At 45.0% G+C, this 12,514-nt stretch overlaps 1 protein-coding gene across 6 annotated transcripts; it reads right to left on the reverse strand.

The window, feature by feature from the left end:
- Positions 1 to 460: 460 nt before the first annotated feature.
- LOC110525421 (very low-density lipoprotein receptor) lies at positions 461 to 12,504 on the reverse strand. Of its 6 annotated transcripts, none has more exons than XM_021605503.2 (21): positions 10,590 to 11,446; positions 10,250 to 10,408; positions 9,820 to 10,035; positions 9,453 to 9,668; positions 8,924 to 9,136; positions 8,512 to 8,741; positions 8,108 to 8,237; positions 7,787 to 7,977; positions 7,473 to 7,659; positions 7,060 to 7,272; positions 6,734 to 6,920; positions 6,271 to 6,472; positions 5,794 to 5,958; positions 5,420 to 5,620; positions 3,122 to 3,662; positions 2,903 to 3,034; positions 2,582 to 2,689; positions 2,257 to 2,490; positions 1,629 to 1,983; positions 1,386 to 1,479; positions 461 to 1,304 (listed from the first exon to the last, which is right to left on the reverse strand). In XM_021605503.2, exons 1-21 carry the CDS (start codon positions 10,633 to 10,635, stop codon positions 1,284 to 1,286), a joined length of 4,041 nt encoding a protein of 1,346 aa, XP_021461178.2. In that variant the 5' UTR covers positions 10,636 to 11,446; the 3' UTR covers positions 461 to 1,283. The 6 variants fall into 6 exon arrangements, with proteins under 6 accessions (XP_021461178.2, XP_021461181.2, XP_021461177.2 ...); XM_021605506.2 differs by lacking the exon at positions 10,590 to 11,446 and adding an exon at positions 12,262 to 12,504 and having other exon boundaries at positions 463 to 1,304; positions 9,453 to 9,674; XM_021605502.2 differs by having other exon boundaries at positions 463 to 1,304; positions 9,453 to 9,674; positions 10,590 to 11,441.
- Between the last annotated feature and the right edge of the window lie 10 nt (positions 12,505 to 12,514).

A 12,514-nucleotide genomic window follows, 5' to 3' on the forward strand; every position in this document is an offset into this window, starting at 1 on the left:
CTCAAAATAGAGTCTCACCCATCTACACACCTGGTGAAAGTGATTAGAAATTTAATAGCACGTATTTGCATAAATATTCAGTCAATACTTTCTAGGTACGTCTAAGAGCTTTCTACACCTTGGTTGTGCAACCTTTGCCTATTCTTCAAGTGCTGCCACAGGTTGATCATTGCAAGACAACCATTTTCAGGTCTTGCGTTACCTTAAATCTACGGGAACTTTACTGCCACGCAGGAACCGTCTTCTTGGTAAGCAACTCATGGTCATCGTCCTTCTGAAAAGGACAAGTCATCTCCCAGTGTCTGGTGGAAAGCAGACCAGGTTTTCCCCATAAATGGTGCTAAGCACAATCCTTTCCCAGCTTGAAACTCCCCAGTCATTAACAAATTACAAGCATACCCATGATGCAGTCACCACTATAGTTGAATATGGAGAGTGGTACTCAATGTTGTATTTACACAACACGAAAGACAAAAGGTTAATTGCTTTGGTAAATTCTCAGCAGTATTACTTTAGGGCCTTACTACAAAACATGCATCCTGTTTGCAGCTTTGTTGCGTATAGGCTTCCTTGCCACTGAATTTTGTTAGTATTGTGGAGTAACTGCAATGTTGATCCAGCAGTTCTCCCATCACAGCCATTTAATTCTTAAAATCAACACTGGCCTTATGGTGATATCCGAGCGGTTTCCTTCCTCTCGGGCAACGGCTTTAGGAAGAACTCCTGTAGCTTAGTGATGGTGTATTGATACACTATCGAAAATGTAATGAACTCGTGCTTAAGAGATAGTCAAGGTCTGCTTTTTATTTATACCAATAGGTGCCCTTTGCGAGGCATTGGAACAACTCCCTGGTCTTTGTGGTTTAATCAGCATTTGAAATTCACTGCTGAACTGAGGGACCTTACAGATAATTTTACATGTTGGGTACAGAGATTAGTGTTTAACATGTTGAGTGACTCATTATTGCTCACAGGCACTATGTTGGTAACCAGTTTATAATAGCAAAACGACACGGTGTTTGTGGTATATGGTCACTCTTCGTGGCGAGCCGCACCACGACCCAAAGACATATTGAAAGCTTTGACTTCATAACTAAAACCAATAACGCAGGAGTCATTTCTCAAATCTAGCCTTCCTTTCATACACAAGAACTCACAACTAAACTTATGTAGAGATACTCACAAGCAAAATGTTCATTTGAATTGCGATTGTGTAGATAAAGACAAACAGAACTGTAGAAAATGAAACTTTATTGAATAGAAAGAGGCTGCTGATAAATTAGTTAATCCACAGACACCACTTCCTGTGAAATAAAAGCAACCATGAAGCAAAACAGATGTTTTCAATCAACTGCTTTAAAATTCAGTATAACAGCTCACTGTACCTCTGCAAAGTCACTGTTAGGTGAAGCTCCTTCACAACCTTCACCCTTCTCCAGCTCAATCATACTAGTCTGCTTTGCCACAGGGTTGGCAATCCTGGGAATGGAAAAGGTGAATATAATCTCAATCTTGACACAAACTGGCTAAACGTCAGAATGGATTCTGAAACACCACGAGAACAGATCGATATTGTAGAGATATTAAGGGGGAAGACCTACAGTATCAAGCAGTTTGTTATGGTGTACCTTGTGTTTGCAATCTTCCTCTTAACCACCGCAGCGAGGACACTGATAACAACAATTGCAGCACAGAGGCCAATGGCCCCATAGATGAGTGGGCCTTGCATAGTCTTGGTGAGCTGGTTTTGACAGGAGTCTCCACTGTAGCCTAAACCACAGGCACAGGAGATGCCCCCATTGGTCTCCACACACTCCCCATTCCCATTGCAGTGCTTTTCACTACACTGCTGGGCTTCCAGGTTTCTCACCAGCCAACTATTGTCCAGAGAGGTGGAGCCAGGATCTGCAGGTATAGGAAAGCTGGGACTGGGAAGCTGGTTTGGGGCTTTGGCCTTGACAGACTTCCCTTTGAGATCGACACCTGAGACAATGGGGAATACATAAGACCAGGTTGTATTCGAATTAGTTTAAGTTAGGACAGCGATTCAAGAGCTGCACATTTGTTTTTTCCTTAGCACTACACATCAGATTTAAATAATGACGCATAAACACTTGTAGTCCCCAAGACCAGGATTGGAGAATGCGGAGTTATGATAGCTAAAAATCTTTGTAATTGAACTGTGATAATCTTTTCTTAAGCTCATAACAATGGGAAAGGGAAGATTGAAACATTGATAATGGAAAGAAGACTTGCAGTTCTCATCTGAAGTGTCAGGGCAGTCAGGATGTCCGTCACAGAACTTCTCCAAGGGGAAGCATGTGTGCCCATCCAGACAGGGTCTACTTCCAGCTGGGCAGTGCTGGTCTGGGGCGCAGTATGTGACATTGACTGGGTAATGGTCATGGGCACACCTACAGGTCCTACCACCAGGAAGAGCCAAACACAAGTGACTGCAGTCTCCATTCCCATCTGAGCAGAGGTTGGAACCTGGAAATGGATGAGAAAGAGTAAAGGTTGAAAAGTCACATATCAGTAAATGATAGAGTAGTGGGTTATGTGCAAATGTGTCCTTTCTTACCCATCTGGCTGGACTTGCTGTACGCCTTCAAACTGACAATTTCAGTGTTTACCTCGAACCAAAGCTTCTTAGTCAATGGATCATCTCTATACCAAACTTTGGTTGTGTCTGAAACGTTTGATAGGAACATGTACATGATCAACTCAACATCCATGATAATCCAAAACCACAGTGAAAGAACTTTGGGTTAAAGATCAACCATTATCCTTGTTAGTGCTACTTTGGTTAATGACTAAAACAGAGCCATCTACTAACCACAGTAAGACATAACATAGCACTAGGTTCTGGTGGAAGCAGCCGTTTAAAAATAATCCACATTACCACTGTCTGTCACCCAGAGGAGCATTCCGTTGCTGAGTGCAAATGCAGTCAGGCCATCCCCAGTCTTAAACTCCTTGTATCCAGTACCATCAACTCTGACAGAGCCGATCACCCCATAACCTAGAACATAGACTTGTTGATAGAAGTATTACCTCACCATCACTACTATAGATAGATTTTTAAAAAGGGTTTTACTCCATAAAATAATGAATTCCTCACCGATGTCAGCCCAGTAGATCTCATTGCCCTTGTTGGAGAAAGTCAGGGAGGTGGGCTGAAAAGCATCCTTCCACACCGGAGCGCGCTTCACCCCATCCATGTGAGCACACTCCACCTGAGCGCCTTCCCCCTGCTTGGCCAGGTTGGTAAAACAGAGTCTTCCACTGAGTGGGTGAAGCGCTATGGACTCCAGACTTCCAATATCCTGAATTAACACAGCAGTGTGTTCCCCACTGGAAGAGGTGACCTGCAGCCGTGGCTGCTTGGTGCTACTCCAGTATACGCTGAGGGTTATCCAGTCTAGAGCCAGGGCTGTAACTGTGTCCCCTTTAAGTTGCAGGAACTGGCCGCGAGGCACCAAGCCGGTCTCCTTCAGCTTGAAGAGGACTACAGACGATTGGCCAGAGTCAGCTAGGTACAGAGTCTGATCTTGCAGAGTGTAATCCAACATCGCTGCCTCGTTGACATTGGGGAGAGGTAGGGCGAGGTGCTCCGGCCAGCTTTTCAGACCCACAGCACTGTGCATGGTCTGCAGGTAGATCTAAAAAAATATATATATACTGCTGAAAAAAATAAAGGGAACACTTAAACAGCACAATGTAACTCCAAGTCAATCACACTTCTGTGAAATCAAACTGTCCACTTAGGAAGCAACACTGATTGACAATACATGTCACATGCTGTTGTTGTCTATTCCATTTGCACAAGTGGAAATTATAGGCAATCAGCAAGACACCCCCAATAAAGGAGTGGTTCTGCAGGTGGTGACCACAGACCACTTCTCAGTTCCTATGCTTCCTGGCTGATGTTTTGGTCACTTGAATGCTGGCGGTGCTTTCACTCTAGTGGTAGCATGAGAAGGAGTCTACACCCACACAAGTGGCTCAGGTAGCGCAGCTCATCCAGGATGGCACATCAATGCGAGCTGTGGCAAGAAGGTTTGCTGTGTCTGTCAGCGTAGTGTCCAGAGCATGGAGGCGCTACCAGGAGACAGGCCAGTACATCAGGAGACGTGGAGGAGGCCGTAGGAGGGCAACAACCCAGCAGCAGGACCGCTACCTCCGCCTTTGTGCAAGGAGGAGCACTGCCAGAGCCCTGCAAAATGACCTCCAGCAGGCCACAAATGTGGATGTGTCTGCTCAAACGGTCAGAAACAGACTCCATGAGGGTGGTATGAGGGCCCGACGTCCACAGGTGGGGGTTGTGCTTACAGCCCAACACCGTGCAGGACGTTTGGCATTTGCCAGAGAACACAGAGATAGGCAAATTCGCCACTGGCGCCCTGTGCTCTACACAGATGAAAGCAGGTTCACACTGAGCACATGTGACAGAGTCTGGAGACGCCGTGGAGAACGTTCTGCTGCCTGCAACATCCTCCAGCATGACCGGTTTGGCGGTGGGTCAGTCATGGTGTGGGGGGCCTTGTGAGACCATATGCTGGTGCAGTTGGCCCTGGGTTCCTCCTAATGCAAGACAATGCTAGACCTCATGTGGCTGGAGTGTGTCAGCAGTTCCTGCAAGAGGAAGGCATTGATGCTATGGACTGGCCCGCCCGTTCCTCAGACCTGAAGCCAATTGAGCACATCTGGGACATCATGTCTCGCTCCATCCACCAACGCCACGTTGCACCACAGACTGTCCAGGAGTTGGCGGATGCTTTAGTCAAGGTCTGGGAGGAGATCCCTCAGGAGACCATCCGCCACCTCATCAGGAGCATGCCCAGGCGCTGTAGGGAGGTCATACAGGCACGTGGAGGCCACACACTACCGAGTCTCATTTTGACTTTTAAGGACATTACATCAAAGTTGGATCAGCCTGTAGTGTGGTTTTCCACTTTAATTTTGAGTGGGACTCCAAATCCAGACCTCCATGGGTTGATACATTTGATTTCCATTGACAATTTGTGTGATTTTGTTGTCAGTACATTCAACTATGTAAAGAAAAAAGTATTTAATAAGAATATTTCATTCAGATCTAGGATGTGTTATTTTAGTGTTCCCTTTATTTTTTTGAGCAGTGTATATAAAGTGTTGAATTACAAGGTGCTGAATATTTGTGTTTATTCCTGAATTGCACACAAATAGCAAGGGCTTCCACAGCCTTTCAAAGCCCAGGTTATTACTGACAGCTTTTGTGAAGGTAACCAACCCTAAACTGTTTTAGCTGCCATGTATACTGAAATAAAACTCCATTCAAATTAGAAGACAGACTATTACTTCACACAATATGTACCTAGTGGCATTGAATATAGTGCAGTACCAAGTGAAATGGGTAAACCTGCAGTGGCTAGAGTCATACCTGTGTGACAACAGTTGGCGAGAGCACCAAGAGGAAGGCAGAGTTGACCAGGTTGGAGCAGGTGAGGCCATCCTCAGCTAGGAGCAGACCAGAGGGACACTTGCAGACCCCTTTGGGGCCTGGGCCCAGCACACACAGGTGAGAGCAACGAAGGTTCTCACAGGGACGCTCATTGCTTGTCTGCAGAAGTGGATGAATGATCTGCATCCCAGAACGACACAAATCATTAAGCTTACATCAAAAAGGAAGAGAGGTTGCTTGTGTAATTACAGCAAACCCATTGCATAATTTAATCCTATTTAGGTGAAATTAACATAATGGTTCACATAATGCATGCATTAATATTCATTTAAATTGGGGGCTCGTATACTTGCTTTCAGTCCAAAAGGTTGTCCAGGTCGTTTGAGTAGAACTTTGCGGTTCTTTCCAGTGATTTTATGAGCCCTTTGAATAGTTCTCCTCCTGGTGTCTGACCAGTAGAGCAGGTCATTGTAAACTGTGACAGAGAACGGATTGGTGGTCTCCATCATCTGCAGAAGCTTCAGGAATGAAAGGAACAGATAAATGTTACAATGCACCTTTATCAAGGCCTGGGGTCTAACCCTATGAGGTCCAGAACCTGCTGCTTGTGTTCTACTTGATCATTAACTGCATGCACACACCTGGTGTCCCACGTCTAAACCAGTCTGATTAGAGCAGAACAATGAGAAAAGCAGTGTAACTGGCTTCAAGAGCCAGAGTTGAGTTTGAGGGATCTAGGGTATCCAACCCATGTGGATTTAATTTCATGCACCTTGGCATACAGCAACACAAGTCTGATCTAGTCGTATGCAAACCCATTTCTGTAGTACCTCAATGTCCCCGCCATCCAGGTTGGCTGAGCCAATGCACCGGAGCTTCTCGTCTGTCCAGTAGATCCTCTCCCCTAGTGTGTCCACAGCCAGACCGCCTGGCCAGCTGAGGCTGTGACTGACCACTACTCTCCTCTCAGACCCGTCCATTCCCGCCCGCTCAATCTTCACCTCGTTACCAATCTCCGACCAGAACATGATCCTGCAGTTAAAGCCAAATCAATATTTTATTATTGATTACTGACAGTAATGCATAAGCCATCAAAGACCATGATCCTATCATAGGACAGAAGTTAAACATCTCTAGGTGGAAACCAAGTCAATAAGCAGGAGCCTGCCCCTGATCAACACTGTTTAGCCATATGTATTAGTTTAGTCAACATCACCAAACGTATACAAAATCACTAGAATAACAGATTGTTTGGGTGGGTGCCGCTTGTGTTAGACCTAGAAAAGAACTTGCCCCTTCTGTGGCAGGAGTGCCAGAGAGCGAGGTTGTTCGAAGTCCTCATCGAGGATGACTGTGAGATCCATAGAGTTTATGATGGTTGAGTTTAATCCAACAGCAATAATCCGACCACCTCCAATGCCATCAATCCAGTACAGGTTTCTCCCTACCCAGTCAACAGCAATGCAATCAGATTTGATGCCTGTAGTGAGATTAAAAGGATTACGATTATGTTAGTTTTAGTTAACCCAAGTGAACACTGACCTGTGCTTTTTATAAGATGTGCTATTTTTACAGTCGCAACCAGTTTAACAGATTCTCAGTTTAACCACACAACTAACCTTTGACAAGAGTTCCTCTCTTTTTCTGGTCTAGAGAAGACCATTTGATGCTCTCTGAATCCAGGCTGACCCAGTACACTTTCTGATCCCTCCAGTCATAGTCCAGGGACAGGATGGCTTTCTTAGCAGAGGACACCAGGACATCCAGACTGCTGCTTCTCAGCCCAAACAGGAACAGCTCAGTCTGCACAGAGGCCAGTAGGTAGGGCTCACCTGTGGGAAGACAAAGTGGGTTGTTATAGGCCTACTGTGTTAAATTAATAGGGGAGTACTTTCTCCGGGCAATACTCTGCATTCACAAATTCTGTTCACCTTCGTTTAGTCTCCCTTAAAACAAATATTTAAAGACCCCATCCAGCAGAGGGAATTTCCATGATTGGTCACTAAATCTGGATTTTTAAAAATCATTTTACCTGTGATCTTGCAGCGGCGACCATCAGATGCCAGCAGGTAACCAGGGTAGCAATGACACTGGAAGGAGCCCTGGGTGTTGACGCATAGGTGGCTGCAAACACCTGGTCTACCGCCTTCACACTCATCAATATCAACACAGGACACTGTGTCCTCTTGGAGTCGGTAACCAGCCTTGCAGCCACACCTCTACATCGAGGAAAAAGGAAATCGTTAGAAGAGGTCACTCAGAAATCTAAAACGTGAGACAAAGCTGTACTTCAAGAAGCTTTGTAACAAACTACACAAGAGCCCCCCCCCCCCCCCCATTACTCACCGTTCCATGTGGTGTGCTGTAACAGTTATGGGCACATTGGGTTTTGTCTGGACACTTTGCTTGGCACTTGCCACCCTCGTCAGAACCATTAGCACAGTTCCTGACCGTGTTACACACCAGGGCTGTGTCCAAACACTCCCACGTACTGCCACACTGGAACTGGTGAGAGGGGCATGTTGCTACCTGACCACCTGGGAACACACAATACCCAACTTCATTTCTAATACAATCTCAGTTAAAGGCTTTATTTACTGTTACAGATTGTCACCACATACTAATCCAGTAATTAACAAATCATACATAGCTGAAATAACTTCTCACATCCTGCCTCATCACTTTCATCAGCGCAGTCCTTTGTTCCATCACATCTCCATGCTTTGGGAACACACTGGCTCTTAGATGTACAGGCCCACTGGAAATCGCCACACTTCAATTGGACCATCTTGCAATTCTGAAAGAGAACTCAATATACTGTGTATTAGATCTAAGTTTTGATTTGTATAACGAGGCAAAAGCACATTAGTATCCAACGACGACATTCAAAATAATTGGGAGTCAAATTAATTTTGCCGTCTAGTCACGTCTACATCCTCCAAACGCAGAAATCTCAAATATTACCTAGCATGGGTGCCAATGTGCTTCCTGCCAACTCCTAATACATGTGTCATGCCAAACAAGGAGTTGGCAAGAGCAGAAACAATTGCACCCAGCCTAAATATTCCCACCTTTTCATCAGAGCCATCTTTACAGTCCTGCTCCCTATCACAGACCCACTCCTCCAGCAGGCACTCCTGGCTTTGTGGGCACCGGAGCTTGGTGGTGCACTGGGGGGGCTCGGTGCAGCTCTCCTCGTCAGAGCGATCTCGACAGTCAGGATGCCCGTCACAGCGCATGCTTACGGATAAACACTGACCACTGGTGCAACGGAACTCCCCACTATTGCAGCTCTCATCAGCTATGGGTCAAAGGGACATTTCTTGAGTTTAACTTAGTTTGGATCAGTGAAAGTAAAACAGTGGGAAACCCTGTGGTGTTTGTGCCACTGTTGGGAGTATTAAACCATTTCTTTCAGCAATCATTTTAGGACTTATGGTCAACATAGCCCCAGTTCAGTAATTCATTGGAAGTTAAACTTACCACAGTTGGCCTCATCAGTGCCATCCAGGCAGTCCCTCTCTCCGTCACAGAGGAAGGTGTCTGGGAGGCAGCGGGTCTTGTCACAGTGGTGAGTACAGCCCTCCATGGAATTCAGGCAGTCCAACTCATCAGAGCGGTCCTGACACTGGGCCACACCGTCACACACCTGCCTCTGGTCAATGCATTTCTTCCCATGTGCACACTGAAACTGGCCTGAACATACAGTACCATTTAAGTGCAATCAATAACACTGATAAATGGTGACCTGCGAGGACCGTCTCAAAGACAGATCGCTAAACATGCATACCATTCACAGTGGTCTACGCAACCATGTTCTGTGTGTATGTAAGTAAATTCCAGTATGCTAGTTACTTAAAGTAGCAACCTTTGTACTATGTATTACACTAAAGAGTATTGTCATGATGTACTGTACAATAAAACCAAGGGCAGGAATATTATTTTTAAAACTTCAAACTACTGTCCATATATATATATATATATATTTAATTATCACTGATGATTTTCTTACCACGTTCACATTCTAATATACACTCTTCCTCATCCGAGCCATCCTTACAGTCCGCCTCTCCATCGCACACATGGTTGTAAAGAACACACTCAATCCTGTCCCAGCATGGTTTAGTGCCAAAAGGGCACTTGAGGGGTGCTGGTGCAGACATTGTGGTATTCCCATTGTTGCCATCCTCAGCAACATTGTGATGACTTTTAAGATAATCAGTAGAGTCTGAATCTAGGAATAAGGTGAAATACTGACCTTACTACCAGAAGGAAGGCAAAAATAAATCTCACATCTTTCAACTTCTGTAAGCTATAAATAAGGATGGATCATGGTTTCAAAATTCAACTAAAGGCAAGTGACACAGAGGGGGCATTACCGCAGTTGGCTTCGTCAGTGCCATCCAGGCAGTCCCTCTCTCCATCACAGAGGAAGGTGTCTGGGAGGCAGCGGGTCTTGTTGTCACAGTGGTGAACACAGCCCTCCATGGAATTCAGGCAGTCCAACTCATCAGAGCGGTCCTGACACTGGGCCACACCGTCACACACCTGCCACTGGTCAATGCATTTCTTCCCATGGGCACACAGAAACTGGCCTGTGGATGATGAAACACTTCAAGTGTTATGCACGGACAGATTGAAAGCATGCATTTGACTCAATAGATATTGGATAACTACTGTGAATACTTTAAAATATACCCTTTCCTGGTTTAACGCAGTAACATTGATGAAAACAATGGAGTAGAAACCATTTCTTCATAGATAGGAAGGAATGGATGCATTTGAAGAGGTACTCAAACAGGGCCCTACCATTATTGCATGCGACAGTGCAGTCCTCCTCATCAGAACCATCCCTACAGTCGGCTTCTCCGTCGCACACATGTTGGTGGAGTACACACTCAGATCCATCCTTGCAAGGTTTGGTGCCCAGGTTGCAGTTCAACGGGGTCTGCGCTGCTGCACTCAATACTGTTTGGAAAAAGTAGGGCACAACAAATCACACATTTGTGCTATAGGTTTAAGATGTAAATATGAGATGGTCTGAACTGCGACACTCAAGGGAATTAAAGGTAATTATTTTTCAGTAAATACTGCAATGTGAACTATGGAGGGGTGATTATTCACATCCAGTTCGGTACAACTAGCTCACCTGTGATTTCCAAAATTGCTATACACAGAAGCAAACAGAAAGCCATGCCTGATTAATGCAAGTGGACCAAATAACACAAGAGATCAGGTCAAGGATTTTATAATGATGCCAAGTGACACCAATTGAACCATCAGTGAGGGGGGAGGAGCAGTAGGCCCATTTGTAGAGTGTGGGAGCATTTCAATCTCAATTGAATACTCCTCACATCCTCTCTCTTTGCCTCCTTATCAAAACCCATTGGATGAGAAAGCCAGAGGTCCATCCCCTCTGGACTTCTCCTCCAATGGCATTTCAGAAAGAGATGAGGAGAGAGGACGCTTGTCTCCCTAATATTTGTCTCTGAGAGGGTTCTTTATGCTGGCCCCTGTTGAACTGAGCAAAGGCCCCTCACGTCATCGGACAAAAGCAGGGAGGGAGGTACTTTCAAGAAAACCGGGAACTTGAGAGAAAAAAAACTAGGTCAAATCATGACATCGGTGATCTTCAGGTCGGAGGTCTGGAAAGAGGACCGTGTTACCGAATGGGAATTTGGATGACCGTTCAGTTTTTACATTTGGAGCTAATTTCTGACTTGCTGGTTCTTTGAACGCGGCCTGTGTATAAGCAAGTCTAGCAAGTCGAACATTTCAGAGTTTCCTTAATTTCAACTAGCACGTGAACGCGGCATCAGATCTGAAATTCCGAGTTGGATAACCTTTCAAAATAATGTTTCCCAGTCGGAGCTCGTTTTCTTACGAGTTCCCAGTTGTCTTGAACCCACTGAAGTCGGAGAGTCTGAGTTCCCCTTTTTTTTAATACCCAGAAGGCAGCCAAGTTCCAAATCGAATGCTATCAACTTTCAGCCGGTGTAAAACACGCCTACGGTGGGGGCCAGGGGGAGATTTATCGACACCCCCTAATTTGCTTCCTTTCCTTTTCTCCTGCCTGTCATCAGAGATACTGGATATAATGACGAGATGCTTGTGTCTCCGCCCTAATAATGGGATTCGTTGTCACAGAGCAGAACGGCAGGCAGGCTGTCAAGCTCCCGCTTATTCCTCTCTTTGGATTGGTGGATATATTTCGTTATTTTAATAACGAATTTCGATGAGGGGTGTTGACGTCAACCACATGTATTCAATGGAGTGTGAGAATCACTGTGTTATGGAACGCCGTTTGGGTCTACGCTATCCTCATGGATATGCAGAGATAGGCCTACGCCGTCTCGAACTACGAAGTGTCACGTGCATCACACATATCAGTACATTCGTAATAAACTAAGCATTACGATACTTCCATTAGATCACGTATCAACATAGCAATGGGTTTTTATCTTGACTAAATTCGACACTCCCATTGCCCCCTATACAAAATTCCTCACTTGCTTAATACCTTGAGACAGATTTTAGGCGGAAGAAACCCGCTCGCTTCGCCTCTTCCTCTCTGCTATCACTATCAGACAGGAATTCTGCTTCTGCATGAAAGAAGCCTCGAGTTATGATGAATCTGTAGCCGTGTCGGAATAGTTTTTTAATTGCATCCTTCCTTCACCGATGTGGTTATATGCTGTACTAGGAATAGTTTTGAAACGTGCTTTAATTTACCCAGATGTGTTAGATTGGTGATTATTTCAAGTGAGTAATTAAATATACATCGGCCTCGGTTGCTACTGTGAAACAAAAACGTAACATACATTTTCTCATCAACCTTGTGAAAAAGTAGCCTCGCCTGGATTTTTACATGGAATCGTATCATTGTTCCTGTGGGCCCAATTGCGCATAATTTCTTAACAAATTAGAGGATACCACTTCCTGTTATAGTTCACCCAATATGTCTTTCCTCACTTCTAGTCTTTATGGAGTATGAGAAAGGATTAACGGCTATAACAAATTCTACAAAAAAATAACAATGGAGTGCTAGTTCCTCCCCGACAATGACAGATTGTA

Source organism: Oncorhynchus mykiss, chromosome 6 (assembly GCF_013265735.2).
Source record: "Oncorhynchus mykiss isolate Arlee chromosome 6, USDA_OmykA_1.1, whole genome shotgun sequence".
Classification (NCBI taxonomy): domain Eukaryota; kingdom Metazoa; phylum Chordata; class Actinopteri; order Salmoniformes; family Salmonidae; genus Oncorhynchus; species Oncorhynchus mykiss.

Coding starts and splice junctions, on each gene's coding strand:
- LOC110525421 (XM_021605502.2), bottom strand. CDS start 10,635: ATGGCTTTCTGTTTGCTTCTGTGTATAGCAATTTTGGAAATCACAG. Junction 8,238..8,511: donor AAGATGGCTCTGATGAAAAG/GTGGGAATATTT, acceptor GTTCTCTTTCAG/AATTGCAAGATGGTCCAATT. Junction 7,660..7,786: donor ACAGCACACCACATGGAACG/GTGAGTAATGGG, acceptor TCCTCGATGTAG/AGGTGTGGCTGCAAGGCTGG.